This window comes from Aspergillus steynii (genome assembly GCF_002849105.1).
Source record: "Aspergillus steynii IBT 23096 chromosome Unknown P170scaffold_7, whole genome shotgun sequence".
Lineage (NCBI taxonomy): Eukaryota > Fungi > Ascomycota > Eurotiomycetes > Eurotiales > Aspergillaceae > Aspergillus > Aspergillus steynii.
This window is the reverse complement of record NW_020194404.1, coordinates 983,721-1,002,987: the sequence shown is the minus strand read 5'-3', so window position 1 is coordinate 1,002,987 and position 19,267 is coordinate 983,721. Positions and strand designations below refer to the sequence as shown.

The 19,267-nt window shown below is 52.3% G+C and overlaps 7 protein-coding genes and 2 non-coding genes across 9 annotated transcripts; 2 read left to right on the top strand and 7 right to left on the bottom strand.

The window, feature by feature from the left end:
• Positions 1 to 32: 32 nt before the first annotated feature.
• P170DRAFT_478594 (uncharacterized protein) lies at positions 33 to 506 on the bottom strand (the record flags this gene model as incomplete). The annotated part of the gene is made up of 1 exon (XM_024853577.1): positions 33 to 506. The coding sequence occupies one exon, from the start codon at positions 504 to 506 to the stop codon at positions 33 to 35; it is 474 nt and encodes a 157-aa protein (XP_024700944.1).
• Positions 507 to 1,050: 544 nt separating this feature from the next.
• On the bottom strand, positions 1,051 to 2,717 carry utr2 (putative cell wall glucanase (Utr2)). The gene is made up of 2 exons (XM_024843004.1): positions 2,110 to 2,717; positions 1,051 to 2,059 (listed from the first exon to the last, which is right to left on the bottom strand). The coding sequence occupies exons 1-2, from the start codon at positions 2,555 to 2,557 to the stop codon at positions 1,299 to 1,301; spliced, it is 1,209 nt and encodes a 402-aa protein (XP_024700943.1). The 5' UTR covers positions 2,558 to 2,717; the 3' UTR covers positions 1,051 to 1,298.
• Positions 2,718 to 6,942: 4,225 nt separating this feature from the next.
• On the top strand, positions 6,943 to 7,014 carry P170DRAFT_t171. The gene has a single exon. It is a non-coding gene; the product is annotated as a tRNA-Ala (tRNA).
• Positions 7,015 to 7,920: 906 nt separating this feature from the next.
• Positions 7,921 to 8,948, top strand: P170DRAFT_364583 (phytanoyl-CoA dioxygenase family protein; the record flags this gene model as incomplete). The annotated part of the gene is made up of 3 exons (XM_024844649.1): positions 7,921 to 8,354; positions 8,420 to 8,647; positions 8,723 to 8,948. The coding sequence occupies 3 exons, from the start codon at positions 7,921 to 7,923 to the stop codon at positions 8,946 to 8,948; spliced, it is 888 nt and encodes a 295-aa protein (XP_024700942.1).
• Positions 8,949 to 8,975: 27 nt separating this feature from the next.
• On the bottom strand, positions 8,976 to 10,875 carry P170DRAFT_248289 (Zn(II)2Cys6 transcription factor). The gene is made up of 2 exons (XM_024843003.1): positions 10,595 to 10,875; positions 8,976 to 10,540 (listed from the first exon to the last, which is right to left on the bottom strand). The coding sequence occupies exons 1-2, from the start codon at positions 10,761 to 10,763 to the stop codon at positions 9,003 to 9,005; spliced, it is 1,707 nt and encodes a 568-aa protein (XP_024700941.1). The 5' UTR covers positions 10,764 to 10,875; the 3' UTR covers positions 8,976 to 9,002.
• Positions 10,876 to 10,878: 3 nt separating this feature from the next.
• Positions 10,879 to 10,950, bottom strand: P170DRAFT_t156. Its single transcript has one exon. It is a non-coding gene; the product is annotated as a tRNA-Ala (tRNA).
• Positions 10,951 to 11,331: 381 nt separating this feature from the next.
• Positions 11,332 to 12,731, bottom strand: P170DRAFT_500225 (uncharacterized protein; the record flags this gene model as incomplete). Its single annotated transcript, XM_024854146.1, has 4 exons — positions 11,332 to 11,528; positions 11,579 to 12,336; positions 12,492 to 12,595; positions 12,663 to 12,731. The coding sequence occupies 4 exons, from the start codon at positions 12,729 to 12,731 to the stop codon at positions 11,332 to 11,334; spliced, it is 1,128 nt and encodes a 375-aa protein (XP_024700940.1).
• A 1,214-nt stretch (positions 12,732 to 13,945) lies between these two features.
• P170DRAFT_389666 (peptide-methionine-S-sulfoxide reductase) lies at positions 13,946 to 15,104 on the bottom strand. The gene is made up of 3 exons (XM_024845873.1): positions 14,662 to 15,104; positions 14,245 to 14,563; positions 13,946 to 14,178 (listed from the first exon to the last, which is right to left on the bottom strand). Exons 1-3 carry the CDS (start codon positions 14,945 to 14,947, stop codon positions 14,148 to 14,150), a joined length of 636 nt encoding a protein of 211 aa, XP_024700939.1. The 5' UTR covers positions 14,948 to 15,104; the 3' UTR covers positions 13,946 to 14,147.
• A 267-nt stretch (positions 15,105 to 15,371) lies between these two features.
• Positions 15,372 to 18,920, bottom strand: P170DRAFT_389663 (kinesin family protein). Its single transcript, XM_024845872.1, has 2 exons — positions 18,543 to 18,920; positions 15,372 to 18,474 (listed from the first exon to the last, which is right to left on the bottom strand). The coding sequence occupies exons 1-2, from the start codon at positions 18,740 to 18,742 to the stop codon at positions 15,645 to 15,647; spliced, it is 3,030 nt and encodes a 1,009-aa protein (XP_024700938.1). The 5' UTR covers positions 18,743 to 18,920; the 3' UTR covers positions 15,372 to 15,644.
• Between the last annotated feature and the right edge of the window lie 347 nt (positions 18,921 to 19,267).

Below are 19,267 nucleotides of genomic sequence, written 5' to 3'. Positions count from 1 at the left end.
GTACATCGCGTATCTATTCTATCTCGATCCGTTTACCGGACGGGAGACCTCATCCCACGACTGGTAACGATCCTCATCGCGCTCGTCTTCCGCTCCCTCTCTCCCTCCCTCGTCTTCTTTCTTTTCCATCCCCATCCCCAGTCCCAGTCCCAGCTCCCCCCTGATCTCCATACCCACCACCACCACCACCCCCGAACCACCACCCCCCGAACCACCAGAACCACCAGAACCCCAGAACCAGAACCACCAACCAAAGAAACCCCCTGCCACACACACCTCTCACACCCCCTCACAAGCACCACGCCCCCGACCACATTCCGACAAAGATCCGGGACGCAAAGCGGCGGACAGAACTGCAGTTCAGCCTGCGAGGCCGCAGCGACGGCGGGGTCCTCGTTGATGCGCTGCAGTTCGTGCAGCAGGGCCGTGCAGAACTGGTAGACGGAGAAGCTGTAGGCTCGGGGTGAGGGGCAGGCGGTGCAGTAGGTGCTTGTGTAGAGACACATCTTTTTTTTTTCTCTCTCTTCTTTTGGTTTTGAGAGGGGGGTGGGTCTGATGTTGTTGGTTGGGAGGGGTGGGCTGTCTTGGGATAAGTGTGGTTGAGTTGCTAAGGGGCTAGACTGAGGAAAGTGATGCTCAGTGTTTATATAGAAAATGGGTTTCTGTATATTGGGCTTCAATGATTGAATACAATCACCCGTTCGCAATCACTACTTTACAAACAAGAGCAGCTTCAACACTCACAAACGTTGATTATCAAACCAAACAGATCAAATCTAATGTACATAGAACAAACAAATAGAACCGTTCCAGACAAGCTGAACATTCACTCAGAAGAAAAGGGTATTATACTCATTAACACCACAGATGCAGATAGCCAACAACAACCAACAAGACAGCAAACAACCGTCCATGTCGATTTATAATCAATCACACCCGACATCCGAGACAAAGAAGGGTATTAAGGTAGGTAGGTGGGTAGATGGCTCCGTTTTCTTGAGCCAAGCGCATGCCTTCATGCGCCAAATAAATATAAAAAGAAAAAGTAACAAATCATAAAAATAACATCAAGACATCCAATCAGAATCGAATAAATGCTTAACCGGTGAGATATATATCAAACCAGAGCCATGAAGGTAGAATGTAGAAGTTAGACATAAAAGGAGCATCCCCGATGATGGTGGGAGGTGAGGGAGAGTAAGATAGGGGAGCGGCGGAAGGAGGGAATAGAAGAATTGGGAATAGAAAAATTGCAGGTGAGAAGATAGAACGAGGAAAAAGAAAAGAAAACAATATGATTACAGAGTAACCAGCACAACGATGGCTACCAGAACGGCGAAGAAGGAGCTGCGCAGAACGCGCTCGTTCTGAGAAAATGCGCCGTTCGAGTCGGAGCTGCTGCTGTCGTCGTCATCACCACCCTGGCTGAATCCGGAGCCACCGCTCGAGCTGTCGCCGCTGCCGCTGCCGCCGTCGCTAGAAGTGCTGTTCGAGATGCCCGGCTCGTTGCCGGAGCCACCCCGGTTCTCGGGAACCGTGTTGCCGGTGGCGGAGCTGGAGGAGGATCCAGATTTGCTGGGTTTGACGTCCGGGTCAAGACCGGTGGCGCCGAAGGAAGCCAGCACGGTGTCGTTGTTGGTGATCTTGAAGGAGCTGTCCAGGCCAGCCTTATCGGTGATAACGTAGGACTTGTTTCCGCTCTTGTCGGTGTCCTTGGGAGGGTCGTAGCACTCAACGGTGATGTCGCTGTACATGGCATAGTAGTAGCCCTTGTCCTTGATATCCTCGCTGTCCCAGTCGATTTCACCACCGGCCCAGGCGATGGTTCCCTCGGCGTTGCTCGACTGACCGGCGGGCCACAGAGACAGTTGCATTCTCGAGGGGGTCTGGGGGTACTCGTAACGGTTGCCGGTCTCGTTCCAGGTCGATTCACGGGTCAAGGTCCGCTTCACGTCGCCGTCCACGGACCAGGTGATGGCCTCGGGCTTCCAGTCGATCTCATACTCATGCCAATCGTCAAAGGTGCTCGAATCCACCGAAGCGTTTGCGCCGTGGCCATCTGACTCGAATTAGCTTGGCTTCGATGTATCCCTGAGAATCTCAACTTACAGTCCAAAATTCCCTGGAAGTAGTAGTTCGTCTGAACATTGTCCAAGTCACTGCCGACGAATTCGAAATCAATCTCGTCCTTGGTGTCGGCGAGCAGAATGAAAGCGGTCACAACGCCGGGCCCACGGCTACTCTTGATCTTGCCGGAAATCTTGCCGTACCAGACGTAGTGGTTGTTGGCGAACAAGCTACCGACACTCTCCTTAGGCATGGTGAGCATCAGGTTGCCGTCCTTGATCTTGGGGAAACCGCTGTATGTCCAGTCGCTCGCCGACGCATTGCCCAAGTATTTGGTGTTCAAGGCGGCGCGATCCAAGTCGTCCCACTTGTAGGTAGTGCTCTTACACACCGGCTGGGGGGCGCAAGAATCGAGAGAGTAGGAGGTCAGAGGATCACAGCCTCCGAGACAGTAGGCACCCGTACCGCACTCGCCATATTCTAGAAGCATTGGTTAATTTCAGGTACACAGCCGAGATAAGGACCGGGAAATTCACGCGAGCAGCAAGGATATTCCTTGGGACAATGCGAATCGGTGCTACACTTGGGAGGATCGGAGGCAGCCCAGGCGGAGGTGGCCAGGGTGGCCAGCAGGAGCGACGAAGCAAGGCGCACCATTGTGATGAGGATATAATGCAAATGAAGAGGGAGAAGTATATGAAGGGGTATAATCGGAATTATGTACGAGGTATATATAAAAAAAGAAAAGAGGGCCGATGCGGCGCTTAAGAGCTGAGCTGCAGCGGGAACGTTAGCCACCCCTCGGTTTAAAACCCAGCCAGGCTGGGCTATAAAAAGAGTAAAGCAAAGAAAAGATGAGAAGAAAAAAGAGGGAGACGAGCCAATGACGGGGGCGAACCAGCAACGGGGACGGACGTACCTTGGATGGGAATTAAACTGGAGCAGCGCAAGTAGTCAGGGTCCAATGACGGAGCAGACAATGCAGTACAGCCGAGAAGAGACTGGAACTTCCAAAAAAGGGACCCAAGAAAAAGAACAGGCCGAGAGGAGATGTTGAGGATGCAGAGTCGGAGGAACGGGCACACTCTCAGGCAGGCTCTTCTTCTCGAAGACCGATGGAAGGACGGGGAGGAATGAAGTCGAGGAAGTCTCCGAGCAGACGAAAGGAAAAGGAGGGGAGGACAAAAGAAATAAGAAAGCGAAGCCAGCGAATAAATTAAAGGCCCAAGCCAATTGATTAAAACGGCAGCGACGGAGCAACGGGCCTAAATAATACTGCGGTACCGCCGTTTCCATACGCTCACGAGTCGCCCGAGCTCCTGCACTCGGTCTGGCAGGAGGTTTGGCAGGCATGTGCCAGGGGTCTGGCCATCCCCGGAAGGGGAGATTTCATGGATCTTCACCAGTTTCTTGTCCTCCTTCTGTAGGGATCTCAACTCACCTACTGACTGAACTCCTACTTACTCCCTCCGGGTACTCCCTGGCCAGGAAAAGGAGACACCTCAGGCTGCAATACCGCGATACGGCGATACCCCGTACAGCAATACAGCATACAGCAGGGACGGTCACACCCCGGGATCCACCCCAAAGTCAAAATTGGCGCATGTAGTTCGCCGGCAGCCAATCACCACACACCCTCCCCTCCAGATACCTCCGTCGTTCCTTATCGGGCGGTGGCTACCGACTGGCAGGCGAATTCATCTCTCCAGCGCTTCTGCAACTAGTTTCTGCTTAGCCCAGGCATATCAATTCTTTTGCACTTCCACGGTGGGTTCCGCATATTAATGCTCGGACTCAACGGCCGTCGGACGCCAGAGCTGGAAGTGAAACCGAGGGCTAAAGATCCCACGGATGCGTCCCGGCAGCTGTCTTACCTGCTCCATCCCGTCAACCCGTTCACGACATGTCTTGGATTGATGAACCCCTCGGGGCCAATGGCATGATCCCCCGTCGAACATGCTGGGGTGGTCCCTCGGTGGTGTCTAGGACCGTGATATCATCGTCGTCCCGTTCATTTATTGCCACAATAACAACTGGAACATTCTCCGTAATATTCTCCCGCCCAACAAGGCAAAATCCCCCGTCCATTGTGGGTGAGACTTTTTTTTTTTTTTTTTTTCTCTCTCTCTCTCTCTTCTCTTCTCCCCGGGACGGCGTATCATTGGGTACTCGGACCGGCCACGAACTGATCCGGTGGAGGCGAACCCGCCGACAAACCAAGGATCTGCCCAGGCCGAACAGAATTAGATAAGGAAAAAGAAAGAAAACCGGGAAGATCATGGGAGCTGCCAAAACAACACAAAAAGAATTGAAATAAATTCGTATTTTTAGAATGCAAGGGCTTCGCCACTTGGGGCTCTCCAGTTCGTGGGATGTCCTGCCGAGCTGTTCGACAGCTCCGTCCTCGGTCACTAGTCACTACGCAGTAATAGTAATCTAAGGATCCGGTCGGAATTAATTATGCCATCCAGATTATACACAGTAAAACAATCTAATATAATATAATATAATAATCCAACATAATATCCAGTCAGCCAACCGATCAAGACCGCCGAGTTACAGACTGATCACCTTTCATTTCCGCCCATCCTGCGGTCGACCTGCTGATTGCTGAACCTTAACCCGTAGCTAATTACTCCTTTTCGTCCTAGCGATCGTCCAGGGGTATTGACATTGGCCTGCGACTATTCGGACTAGCAGCACGCATGGCGTTAACGATCGGGTTTTTTTCTCCGTATTGTTCCTGTCCCTGTTTTCATGCAGAGATACCACCTTTGATCTACACCATGGCCCAGGAAAAAAAATAAATAGTAAATCCTGGAATCCTCCCGGGAACCATGGATCCCACGAAAAAAAACACCTCCTTCCCCATCGAGCAGGTCATACGGCATATTGAGCATTCCGATGAAATAATCAATCTGGGGAGAATCCGATTCCCCCCTCGATTTTTTTCTCGAAATTGCGAACACGGGAGATCTCTTGATCTTCCTGACGGGTCTGGTTCCCCTGACTTGCCGTTTGCGGGTTGTTTTTTCGACGTCAGCGAACATATTTCGCCATGCAAGGGGGAGGTGAAGGAAACGGTTGAGTTTGGTCGATCTCGGCAGTTCGACTCACTTCACTACTACTGAAACTACTGCGTACGTAGAAGGACTCGATAGTTTATGCATCGTCCTGCATGGTTCTGTTATGGTGTGCCGCTGCACATATGCACTGCGCGTAATCCCATCGCGATGGCAATAATGTCTTGTTCCTGCGTCTCTCTCCCTGGCGACGGATCCTCCCTGACCTGATTAGGGCATGCCCTCTCGTCACGTGAGGTCCGAGGGCCCCTTCAAGGAGGGTTTAGGGGAGACAAATACGGAGTACGGGGTAAGACTGTGAAGTGGCAGGTGAGTGGCCCATGTCCAAGGAAATACGTAGTAGCGACACGAGGGATGAACTAGGAGATGAACGAGGGGTGATCCCTCGAGAGCTGAAACCAGAAACCCCCTCCCTTCCTGGCGTCCGTGAGATTGCCTCGATCTTATCATCACCTCCTTGTTGGCATCAAGGGGCCGCTGCTCCGGTCGTATCGACTCCATTCGATCAACGACCAACGTGCTGCCTCGGAGCGTGACAGGCAGGAGGAAAAAGGCACCGCACGCACGCAGGGCCCTTCAGGAGGGAAGGAGTCACGACGGCGGCCCCATAATACCTAACTAAGGGGGGACTCTCTTTGGCACCTTCTGCCACTGCCCGTGCCATGCAATTTGGTATCGCTAGGGCGGGTTTCGTCCTGCGTCCTCACTTGCACCTTGTTCGCTTTCCCTTCGCGTGTTCATCGCAATTTCGTCTGTTGGGGGTTCGCGATAAGGGTTCGTCTGGGGCCTGTCTGTTGGTTTACGGGATACGGAATACGGGGTACTTTTCCTCCGTGGTTTAATGAAACCTGGTCCACGTATCCTGGGCACTAGGACCTGGGCACGCCACAGTGGTCCTGCTATATCTTCCTTCGTTGGGTCATGCCGTCATGGTCGTGGATTGCATCCTGGGTGGAAGTTTTGTACTGATTGCTATTACTTAAGGGTGGTTACATCTCGCGTGTCGATCGCATTGCCAAGCAGATCCATCTTGAGGGATTCCGTTGGCGATTGTCTGTAGTCGCTTTGATGCTATTAGGTGGTTCCTGTGAATGTGCTCCGAGTACTCCGTAGGGACTAGTTCTGTGCGGTGGTAGCTAACAATAGGGGGAAGACGAGAGAGATAACATTGACAAATAGCGACACATGGTTTATACTTTCAGGATGACAAAAACTCACTCGGCATGCCCCGCGGCCCTCCCCGGAAAGAAGAGGAAGACTTTTACTTTCTCATTGCTGGTTCTGCTATGGCCTGGTGTGGGCACTGGCGCCGTGCGGGTACACGCTATTTACCTGACAAAGTATATATCCAATGGTGGCAACCGGAGGCGAGGGCATCGATAAATAGAATGCGAATTATACTTTACACTTTTCTGTGCATCAGCCCTTGTCAATAAACGGTGCACTATCAATGCAATAAACCACTGTTGTCTGTACAGCGCAGTGGTCTACCCCCGGGATAACCTCCAAACCAACACTTCGATAATATATAAAACCAGTAGCTAGCGTAACAGAGGAGTGAATAACTGGCTCTGGAGTCAATGTAATATGCACACCATACACCTCGGACATATGCTGTGTGACTCTGCAAGCCACGTATCTACCGATCCGAGACTAGGCAGTCTAGAATAAAAGTCGATACAGCTTGTAATTGCAGTCCGGTTATGACTTACCTGCGTAGTATCGTGAATTAAACTCGAATTCAATTCCAGTGAATATGGTGCCAAAATGATGATGCGTATTTCAAGAACCTGGGGTTGTGGTTTAGTGGTATAATGCTCGTTTCGCATACGAGAGGTCAGGGGTTCGATTCCCCTCAACTCCAAGTTTAATTTCTTTTTTCTTTTTTTTTTGCCCGCCCTCTTGTACCCAGTCATCCATGGTCTAGATGTCTAGTTGTTTTTTGGTTTTTTAAGGCGTGTGGGTGCTGTTCTGTCCGTTGAACTGCTTGTTCGTCTCATCCCGTGATCTGTTTGTTGGTCCAGCTACAGAACCTGCTGTAGATAAAAAACCTACCTACCTACCTTTAAGGCAACAGAGCATCTTATTGATTTTTCATCCGTGTAGGGTAAAATTGAAAATTCAGTTAAACCCCAAAACATTTCTGCATATTCACCACCATCGCCTCTGTGAAAATCATTCACCTCTGTAGTTCCTGCTCATTCACTCACTCTCATGACCCTGAAACTATATACTCATGCCAGATTCTTAACCAGACCAGGAAACAACCATCTCATCTCCAGTTCTCTCCTCCCAACAGAACCCGACTCCAATGACCACGATGAGAAAGCCACACCCACAAACAGCCACCACAAAGCCAAGCCCAAACCACCACATCATCCCGACATCCCCTCAAACAAAGCCCGGCCCTGTCGTTTTCTCATGCAACCTGCTCCATCGGGTTTAGCGCGTCGCATGCCTACCCCGGGCTCCAGAGAGAGACTCCGGGGAACGAACGCCCGCCATGGAATAGATTTCCATTTCTCGCTCGACATGCTGCTTCGGGAATAGTAGTTCGTCTTGTGTTACTGTAGGGCGGGATTTGGTTGGTTCTTTTGAATGTTGCCGGATGGGTTGAACTACCCCATGGGATCATGGGGATCATGGGGATCGGCCGTTGGGGGTGGGTTGTGTATATAAATAAGGGCTAGAGGGGCATGCACGGTGTTTGATTTCAATCTATATCTATATCAACAGTTCCCACGAGTAGACGGTGTCCACTATCCCCACCATGCCGGCAACAACATCCACCAGTTCCTTTGCCCGCCTCAACGCCACCAAACCCTCCACCACCCCCGAAGCCCTCATCCACGCCATCACCCGCGACGGCGGCGTCATCGTCGAGAACCTCATCGCCAAGGACCTGGCCGCGCAGATCCAAACCGACCTGAAACCGCGCTTCGACGCCGACATCCCCGACAAATACGGGTTCTTCCCGGCCACCACGCAGCGCGCCACGGGGCTGCTGGGGTTCTCGGATGCCTGCGTCGAGCTGGCGTGCAGCCCGCTGTATATAGCGGTGGCGAACGCGCTGGTGTCCTCGCGGTATACGTTCTGGAGAGGTGATCGTCAGGAGACGGTTAGTGGGAAGCCGATTCTTACGTCGACGGTTGGGTTCAGGGTCAATCCGGGCGGGAGGCAGCAGGTCTTGCATCGGGATGATAAGTATGTGGTTCCTTGACTGGGGTGTTCTCGGGTTGGGTTGTTTGGTGCTGACGTTGATGCTGAAGTGACTATCATCCGTATGACAAGGAGCTGCCGGTGATGATTGGATGTGTCACGGCGTTGACGAAGACGGTGAAGGAGAACGGTGCCACAGTCGCCATCCCGAGATCGCATCTATGGGGTCCAGAGAGACAACCACTCGATGAAGAAGCTGTCCCGGCTGAGCTGGAGCCCGGGGATGCTTTCATCTTCCTGGGCAATCTGTATCATGCCGGCGGCGCGAATGTTACCCAGTATGCTGTCTCCTTCACCGTTTCTGTTCCAACCATCAGAGACCAGGTAGCTAATCAATCCTTTCTGTCTTCCAGGAATGAGCGCCGTGAAACTGTCGGCATATTCCTCTGCCAGCCGACCCTGCGCCCCGCCGAGAATTACTTCCTGGAAATACCCTTGGAGAGAGTGAGGAAGCTGAAGCCCCAGGCGCAGAGGCTGCTAGGGTATGGGGTCATGGAGCCTGGCGTAGGCTTTATGCATTACCAGGATCCCATGAGGCTTTTGTTCGGAGTGGAGGACGAGGAGACGATCAACATGTGACATGACTATACTTAGCCCGGACCCTGCTCAATGAGTGCTCGAATGAAGACTCTCTCAAAATATAAGAAAAGGAGTTAGATTCTGCTCGTTTCTGCGAGCGTACTGTATCCAAGTCTCCTGCGAATCCAACCTCGCCCAGTAAGCACGTAGGAATTGCAAGACCGCATGGTTGCACCAAGATCCAGTCGAGATGATCAAGTCCATAAAGAGACCCTGGATCATGGCCTGCCCGTGTTCGTCTCTCCCGTACTCCGTACCGGCGATGAATAGCGGAAAGAAAACGTTCTGAGAGAAGCTGCGCGCTGACCCGTTTGCGAGAAATTGAATTTCGTCCAAGATAGGCCCTACATACCCATCGATAACTTGCCTTGCTTCAAACATGGGAGCTAAAGCTTGGTAGCAGTAGACAAAACAGGCGTAGTAATGTGCTCGCAGCAAAGCTTCAAACCGTCTCCGTGTATCTTCGTCTCCCGGTAATATGGTGGTCGCTCCCTCGGACGTTTGAGCGTAAGCTTCATCGATTTTGGCTCGCCAAGTACTCATGTCCATGCCCGGGGGTTCACACCCCTTTTGTAAAGCACCGTAGCGGCGTCTTTCCACCGCAGTAATATCACGCAGCAGCGGGGTGAACGTCCAGAAATGACCTTCCAGCAGCCGAGGAGAATATCTAGTGATCGCAGAGCCCTGCTCCCTGGTAAACGGCGCCACACTGACAAACGTCTCCAGATCAACCACTTCCATGACCAGGAATCGCGCGGCCGGGTCTTGCGACTCTCTCTGCCGATTCCGCAAGTTTCGTCTATCAATGATAGCACGACAGGCGCGTAGATGAAGAGCCCAGTTGGTTGAATACGGCACGAGCATCTCCCCGTAGCACAAGACGAGCATGGTAGCCAGGATTTCGATCAGAGACGAGCCATCCTGACGGGCACCCGTGGCGTGACCATCATCTAGTTCGTACCGTATCTTTGTATTCAGAATCCGAAGGCTTGCTTCGCGGAGACTATGATTCGCCTGCAAAAACGCAGGCTCTTCAGTACTACCACCCGCAGATGTCACCGACAAATGCGCAGCGGCTAGACCAAGAATTGACAGACGGAGGCAGTTCGAGCGCCGGGCCAGAGGCAAGATAATGCTTCGCCACGGATTGTCCGAGCTATCGAGCCATCTCAGCATCGACGCAACCTCCAAATGGAAATGACTGAGAAGATTGTCGACGAGAACATCGGCGGAGAACCGATTGACCAGATCAAGCCCACTCATTGGGTCCAACAGATGCGTTGAGAAGTCCCACAGGCGGGATCCATCGTTTGTCCAAGTGCAGAGGTCTTGATCGTGGCCACGACCACTGTCATCATCGATACGTGGCCTGACACTAAGGGCCCCCGACAACCCATCCTGCTCCTCTGATCCACCCCCAGGAGACACCGGGAGCGTCCTCCCAGCGAGCTTTCCTCGACTGGCCACACCTTGTCCCCATTTAAGAGGAACTGCATCGAACCCTGGACAGCCTAGCCCCCGACTGGCACATTTCCGACACCCCGGAATGCTCCGGTCACATCTGATACGCCGCTTGGTGCAGAGACGGCAGTCTGCATCAATTAGATGGTCTCACAGGGAGTGCGGAGTAGAACTGACCCACTTACCTCTAGATGCGACTTGACGATCGGGAGCCAACGAGTTCAGACGGATGTTTCTCTTCATGCTTTCCCGGGTGGAATACTGGTGGTCTGGTAGAAGACGGAGAGAGTGAAAAAAAATGCAAACAAAAATAAAAAGAGAACACACAAGCGCGTCCAGGCCCGGACCCCGCATCCGCCCGTCAGATGCTTCCACGGAACCCTTGCCGGTCCCTAGTCGCTAGATAGAGTAGAGTCCAGTCATCCTTGTTCCTGGTGGAAGGAAGGTGCAGGAAAAAAGAAAAAGAATATGGAGTTGAGGGGAATCGAACCCCTGACCTCTCGTATGCGAAACGAGCATTATACCACTAAACCACAACCCCATAAGGCGGATATGTGGAGACCGGCTAAACAGGACTCATAAAAGGCCATTCTTACACCGTATGGATAGGCAAAAATCATATTCTTCCTCCTAGACAGCTGGACTAAACAATCCGCACATTTGCATACATGAAAGTACTAACCCACTCAATGGCCGTCCAACTTGCGTACATCCTTGAATCTCTTCTGGGCTTCGGGGATTTTTTTCTTTTTGTGTTTTCTGTTCTCATGTGGAATAGCCTCACTTCCGGGTTTCCATAAATCAATCTCAAAGTGAATCCGAAAGATGCCGCTGATGTATGCATCAGGTTAAAGTCAATGTAAGATGGCCTCCAAAGTCCAAAACCAAGCTCCGCCATCCGCTGTGGCTACGCTAGGAGAGATCACCTCATGGATCTCTTCACGTAGCCCTTGGCGAGACCGGGACGAGAGGTCTCCTTGACGAGGACCAGCTCCTTCTCGCAGGGGTCCGAGGAAAAGGTCACGGAAACCCCACTATAGACATTACGGCCATCCTTCCATCTGTTGAACACCTCCAGCACCTTACGAGCAACGACGGTGCTCGTGAAGATGGCGGTTGCTGTGTGATTTATCAGTGATCCTGCCCCCAATGTAGAGGGATGAGCTTACCGTTTCCAGAATTGAAGACCCAAAGGAAGTCAATGTTGCCGGGTCCGGCCAAAGTGCGGACGTCCTGCTTCCATTTCTCAGGCGACATATTCTCGGCAAAAAGTCTCTTTCTGGCAAAGGAAAGACGGCGACGCTCGCGGATCGGTTGGTTCATGCGACGGAGATCCTCGTTCCAATCAAGGACCTCGGCCAATTCAACGTGATAGCCGCATCCAAAACGGCCAAAGCCGAGCATATGCTCCATTTCCTGATTGGACTTCAAAAATGCAAGCGCGTGAGACGCATGCTGGAAGGTCACCCGTGTTCTTCCGTTGGTCTCCAGGCGAACGTCCTGCAGCGGACCTTCGTGGATACGGGTGGTGATGAACTGAATAAGATCCTTAGAAATTCTTCCGTAGATACGGATAACCCCTGCCTTGGCCTCTGGGATTTCAGGCGCTTCGGTAGCTGAAGGAAGGGCAACCCCAGACAGGCTCGGGAGTTGAGGATCACTGCCATCGTCGTCACTATTCTGGCTATGTCTGGACACGGAGGCCGAGGTCAGAGACTGGGGAGTCATGTAGTGAGATGGCTCGGGACAATAGGTCTGAAGGCCCGAGACCGAGGTAGCACTCGTGCTGGCGACCTGGGCCCAGCTTTCAGGCTGCTGAGAAGCCTTTTCATCGGAACAAGAGATCTGTTGCAGTATGCCGGCATGGCTGGTTACATTTTCCTTGTTTATTCTCTCGATTTGGGTGATGAGACCAGAGAAGGCGTGTCTCTGGAGTGCACCGGAGACGCCAGAGTTGCTGGAAGGATTGGCAATAGTGCCTTGACAGCCCACATTCTCCTGCCAATGCTACTCAGTGTCTAGATCTCGGACCCACTGGGAGGGGAGAGGAAAAGGAAGCTTACCACACCATGGAAAATATACTGATCAGGGGGCAATTGATCAACGCCATTGGAGAACGCATTAACAATCTGGACACTCAGCTTTCCCAGCTCATTAGCAGCAGTGTGCTGCTCGTGCTTGCGAAACTGCTAGGATCAGTATATGCTCGAGAGGAGGCGGCCGTGATGACGACGATAGTTGTCAATCACTTACATGACAAGAGATGCGGTTGAGATTATCCAAGGCAATAGCCATGGCTTCGTCGATAGAGAAGGCCGACATCCTGAGTGTGGTCTTAGATGAACCAGAGGAAGGACCAAAATGGTTCCGAATGAGATGGTATAAGACCCTTGGGAAGGTACTCGTCTGTGGGAGGGAGGTATACGCGAAGGGCTTTGTTTCTGAGTCGGTCGCGAGACCTAGTGAGCCGACGAATTGACAGACTTGGGGATCTTAGGATGATGGCTAACCTTTCAAAGCCTGGGAAAGGCTTGTATGATGTGGTCCTAGGAGAGAAAGGACGCGTCAAGAAGGCAATTAAATGGCGAGCTCTTCACGAATACCGTGAGTATAGAAGATGGGATGATATGAGAGATCAGAAAGAGACAACGAGGCTAATTTGAAACAGAAAGTGATGACAATGACGATGACAGACACTTCTGTAGGAAGTGGAAGCCTGGATGAAGTCTCAATGCTTTCGCTTTACTCACACCATCCGGTGAGACAAGACGATCTGGAGATGGTATCGCTAGAAGAACAATAAGATTGGGATAAGAGACTGGAGACAGAAGAGATGGAAAGGAGGAGAGACAACAGTAATGGGATGCTTCAAGAGAGTGAGAGAAGGAAAGGAAGATGGGGAAGTGAGGAAGAATAAAAGTGGTGGGAAGGTCACTGGAGAGGGACGAGAAGAAAGTGAAAGAAACTGGGACGACTGAGTTCAGTTTGCCATTGGGCTTTGGCATGAATGGCATGGAAACAGCGGCACCTGTTATTGATTCTATGCTGCAGGAGGGGTGGATTGACCTGGAGATTCCGGCAGCCCTACAATCATACCTGAGGCCGCTCACCCCGTCGACCTTCCCTTTGGGGAATTCGCCAAATAGACTGAGCTGCAATACGCAGTCTATTGACAATCGGATCTCTCCATCCCCTCGGAGTAGCATTCACTATGAAGCACTCTAACTACTTGCTATAAGGCAATCTAGCTCCTAAGGTGCCTGTTTTTATAGAGAGACGAGTGAATACTTTCCCATGGTATAGAGCCCATCACGCAAATAACAATCATCTCCAAACCACCACCCCATTCAGACGGATGCGCTTGTTTGTTTATGGACCAATACTACATGGATGACCAATGGCTGACACAAAGGGAATGCATATCAATCAAATGGATCAAGCCCAGGTATGGATTAGACGGGCGCCCAGCTATAGACCAATAGTTAGCTGCATAGGTAGAAAAATATACTACGAACTACTGGCTAGGAATGATTGCTGTGAATGTAACAATATTTGTAGATTTGGCGTTCGAATATACAGACTCCCAGTTCCCTCCCCAGCGTACATACAACCCAGTCAATCCATGTCCCCGGACCAGACTGTTGGCAAAAAGCTATCAAATCACCACCCCAAGCGCATGACGCTGATCATTAAAACAGATTTCCTTTTATCTCTCATATCTCATATTTTCGCCCCGAGTCAAGACAGCGGAGGGAAGTTTCTCACGAAGCTGCGTAAATCATTAGTATTTGTCCATGACGATAAACTCCCAATTCTGAAATCCAGGGCAACGTACTGAGCAGGGCATTCATATCCTGCCGGGTTCTTGTTCAGGTAGAGCTGGTGGTACTCCTCCGCGTCCCACCATTGCGCCGCCGGCACCACCTGAGTGGAAACGGGCTGCTTGTACCACTCCTGGCTCACCTTCTCCGTCACATCCTGGGCGATCTTCTCCTGTTCGTCGTTGTGCGTGAAGATGACGCTGCGGTATTGCGTGCCGACGTCGGGGCCCTGGCGGTTCATGGTCGTGGCGTCGTGCATGCGGTAGAAGAATTCGAGAAGCGACCGGTAGGTAACGACGGAGGGATCGAAGGTGATATCAAGGGCCTCGGCATCTGGTGCGATTGAATGCGGGTTAGTACCGTCTCTGGAGAACTGATCGACCTAGAGTATGTAGATCGAGACAAGTGGCGACTGGCAGCTGGCAACTTACGACCCGTGTCGCCGGTGCACACGGCGCGATACGAAGGCGACGCCGTGTTTCCACCGCAATAGCCTACTTTGGCATCCAAGAGGCCCTTTCCGTTACCGAAGTTCTTGCGAAACAGGTGCTCCACGCCCCAGAAGCAACCGGCGGCCAAGGTGGCCCTCTGCGTGGCGTCGGACATGATGCGCGAACGAGATTCTGCGGTCAAAGAGAGGAAAGGTGAACTAGTCGAGAAGGGACGGAGAAATCGTGAGAATAAAGTCGGAGCAAAGGCGGATGCGGCGAAAGTCATTGACTTTTAATACGTACTCGTAAGAAGGGCACCGTCAACGAGTGGGTTGTTTTATTTTTTTTTAGTCACCGCGGAGGGGCACGGGTAGTTTTTTTCTTTCTTGTTCTCGGGAGGTATGTCGGAGATAGATAAAGAAGGACGTGATGTTACAATCGAGGATTTTCGTCCGATGAATCGAAGAGAAAGAAGAACCAAGATCCAAGCCCAGGAACAATCACAGTAGGAGACTTCCGCAGCGTCCAATTCCGCGCAAATGCCGAATTTGTCATGGCGGGGAAGCTTTTGGGTGGCGTCATACCGAGGAATGACATAATTCCACCGGCCAATGCTGCCATCGACGCGTCTAGATTTCCTACGGCTTGAGACAAGAAGGAAAGAAGAAAAGAATAAAAGAAAGCCGTTGTGGTCTGATATTGTACACGTCCCGAGAACCCTAATATATGCCATACAATACAAAAAAGAAACATCAACATCGAAGAGAAAATGAAAGCCACGACACGTTTCCAATGTAAGGTGTATGAATCGCGCATCCTCAAAGGCAACAGAGACAAACCAAGGAGTAAAACGGGATAACCAGACCCAGACGATTCACTCCTGGCAAAAGGGTGCAAAAAAGCAAATGGTATCTGACTTCCCGAAACACCGTTCCAATTACCCAAACGACCCAGAAAATTCAGCAGAAATAACGACGTAAAGTTTACCGCAATCCGATACCAGAGCCAGGATAGGTGTTTTCCGAGGACCTCTCCAGTCGAGGCGTCGCCATAACGCTGAGTCTGATGGCTTCTCGGCTGTTGAGGCTGATGTCCCGGGGTCGCATATCCCCTCCGAACGTCGTTCGACGATGGCCGGTGTTTTTCATGATGGGGATAGTGCGAGGACTCAAGACACGGGGTTTGGCCTCGGCCTCTTTCTCGTTCTTAGCGACTCGTCTCGCTTGCGCCGTGAACATGGTGTTTTCAGGGGGCGAGCTGCCGTACGTAGCAGACCCCGGGCTTCGTCGACGATGAACGCGAAGAGTGTTGGCGGAAGGCCCGGGTCCGAACTGCCCTCCAGAGATACGCCGCATCGCCGAATTGATTCGCATCGCATCATCCTTGTTTGCCTTCCAGCTGTCCTTACTGTCTGAGACGGGGCTGCTGCTATAGCCTCCGCTCGAGGTGCGAACTGCAATTCTCGACGGACGGTCGACAGATGCGCGATTCAAGAAGCTGCTACCTTCGATGTCGCGGAGAGGAGAATTTTCGTTGTCGGACAGGGGTAGCGTCGTTGACGGAGGAGGTGCAATTGGGGAGCTGCTTGTCTTTTTTGAGAGGAATCCGGCCTTGAAACGGTTGGCGTTTTTTTGGATATTCAAGGTTGGTTCCGGGGCCGCGGAAATCGGCGATGAAGCGTACTGGGGGCTGAAGTTTCGCGTGGGCACGGGGATTCCACGCGGGATGGGAGACGTTCTGGGCAACGAAGGCTCGGCAGGGCTTCCCTCGGGAAGAGCAAGTGCGGCTCCCAGCTTCTGGGGTGTCTTTTGGAATTCCGTCAAGGTGCCGTCTTCCTCATCGTCCTTCCAGCGGACGCCTCGCTTCGTTGATTTGGCCACCGACTTTTTGGGCGAGAAACTGACGCTCTTTCGTCCAACACCACCCATCTTGCGGCGTCGGGGAGAGCCCTTTGAAGGCGAGGGCGGCGCTGCCGGCGTAAAAGTGATAGGCGCGCTGAGGGTCTTGCCGGCTGGAACATGGGCCAAGCTGGGTCGCTTCTTCTTGGGAGAGCTGACCTTGGAAGGGCTGACGGCTTGTATAGACGGGGGGTTGCCGTCCGGTTTCACAACACTGGCCGTCACGTTGGAGCAGGAAGTGAGCATCTTCGTCAGAATCTTCTTCCCTTCGTCAACAGCTTCGTCCTCGTTCAATTGCATGATGTTCTCGACAGCAGAGACCGTCTCGAATTGAGCTTGCAGGAGGATCTGCACAGTGGCTGCCTCCCCGGCCTTATCTTGCTCGGCCACTGCAGAGAGCGCCTCACGTTCCGTGTTCGACCTCAGAAGTTCTGCCTCACGCTGCAGATTGGCGTGGTCGCTCTTGTCGCTGATGTCGAAATCCTGGAGTTGACGAATGGCATTCTCGACAGCGGAGTTTAGACCTCGGTCCCAGCTGCTCTTCGCCAGCCGTTGGTGGTAGTGCTGGCGGCTGCCCTCGAGCTCCAAGAGAATTCCCTGGGCCGTCTTGCGGATGGCCTGGAGGTTCGACAGTGGCGGTTCGAGCTCTGAATTCTCGCACACGTTGTCGAAGGCAGCGATCCATGACGATAGCATGCCGATCCTGCGGCTCACTTGCTTTAATTTAATCATATTGTTCGTCCTTTCCTGCCTCTCCGGCAACGAGTGGTCATAGGCAGTGCGAATCCGAGAAATCCCGTCGCGCACGGCTTGGTCCTTCTTCTCAGTTTGTTTTTTGAATTTAGCGAAGGCGACTCTCTCACTGTCCTTCTGTTGGGCTTTCAGTTGATTGATCAGGGCCATCTGCTCGTCGATCTTCACCAGGAAGTCCTTAACATGACGGTTGACATTGAATACATTTCTCGTAACTTTTGTTTGGATGTTCTTCGCTCTGTTCGCATAACGCAAGGTGTTTTGGGTCTCGTCGAAATGCTGACTCGATGGACTGACACAAACGATCATCACCGTTTTACAGTTGCCGCCGAGCGAGAACTTCAACAGGCGGGTGAGTTTTGAGTTTCTGTAGGGCACATGGTTCCGCTTCCGGGGATCGCAAAGAGCGTTGATACAGCTTCCCAGCGCCAGGAGAGATTTGTTGATGTTTGCACCTTCCATCAGCCTTTCACCCCGGTTCTTCGTGGCGCTGGCTCGCTCGCTTCCCGCCAGATCGATAATACTGAACGTCGCCATCGTATGCGGCTCGTTGATGTCGGCGTTGCGGTCCTTTTGGGCGATGTTGATCTGCAGAACGGCGTGGGATCGTGAAGAAGTGGCATTCGCCTCGGTGGGTGACATGGTGCGGCACTCGTTGCCTTTCATGATCATATCCATAACCTGCTGCACGCTCTGGGGATGGTGGCTCGACAACCCAGAAACGGAAACGGATTTGTTGGTATCTTCGCGCAGCATCAGGCCCCCTTTGCTACCTCCTGGCACGAGAAGGTCACGGATGGTCTCGTTGTAGATTTCGAGATATGACAAGCTGACTTCGGTGTGTTTTTCATCGGATCTCTCTTCGATCCGCTCGAAAAGCTCCTGCATCGTAAGGAAGATGATTCCTGGTTGCTGAGCCGTACCGGTGATCGTGTGGGTTTTTCCACATCCGGTCGCACCGTACGCAAAGACGGTGGCATTATAACCGTCGAGGACACTATCGAGAAGGTTTCGGGTAGTCGATTCGTACACCTCTCCCTGCGAGGTACTCTGGTCGAAGATCCGGTCGAAAGCGAAGGTCTGATCCTTCACACGCTTGCCTTGAGGGACGACGCTTTTGGAAAACTTTTGCACTGGGCTGTCTTCAGGGGGGTCGAATACTCTGGAAACGGATTCGAGTCAGTTGATGCTCTGAGATGTCAACGGCGGACACAACAGCACTATACTCACAAGCATCGATCATCGATCACCTTGATAATCGATCGAATTCCTTTCTGGTTCAGTTTGGGGGTGGGGGCACCGGCCAAAGAGCCGTCCCCGAGAAACAAGGGGCCATCCTCGCATTTCGAGATCTGGGCCGCTTCACGGATGGTGAAAGGTCTCACTCGGACGGAGACATTGATCGAAGACGAGTCGCTGGAGGCCGCCATCGTGTCGAGATTGGGAGCTGTTGAAGTAGGCGTAAAGGTCGGATAAGAAAATCAAGGCGGGGAGGGGATAACCAAGGACCATGCGGCGCCCCTACACCGTCGGCGAGGTAGAAGGGCGAATTGGCGAAGTAACAACGATGGTCGAAGAGAGACGAGTTAGAAGTCCTGTTGAGTGGACCTATCCCCAGAGATTGTTCCCTGTTGAGTTGTCTACTAGTCTAGCGCGAGCTTGCAAGCCACCTGGTTGACTGTTGACACGGGCGTGTTTTCCACCGCGCGTTGCTCCGAGCAACCGGACCGGTCGTGGGATTAAGAGAAAATGGTGCGTGGGGTTTGATGACCGTTCAGTCAGGACGCCAAGAGCCCGCTGAGTGCCTGCCGATGCGGCCCCTTGCCTCATTGCCACGGCATCCGTCGAGCTTATATACGCACCGTCGCCTCATGATTCGCTGGAAGCACGTCCAGGTCCCGTTTATTTCATGAAACTCTCCCGCTTGATGCATGGGGTGGAGGTTTGATTTTAAT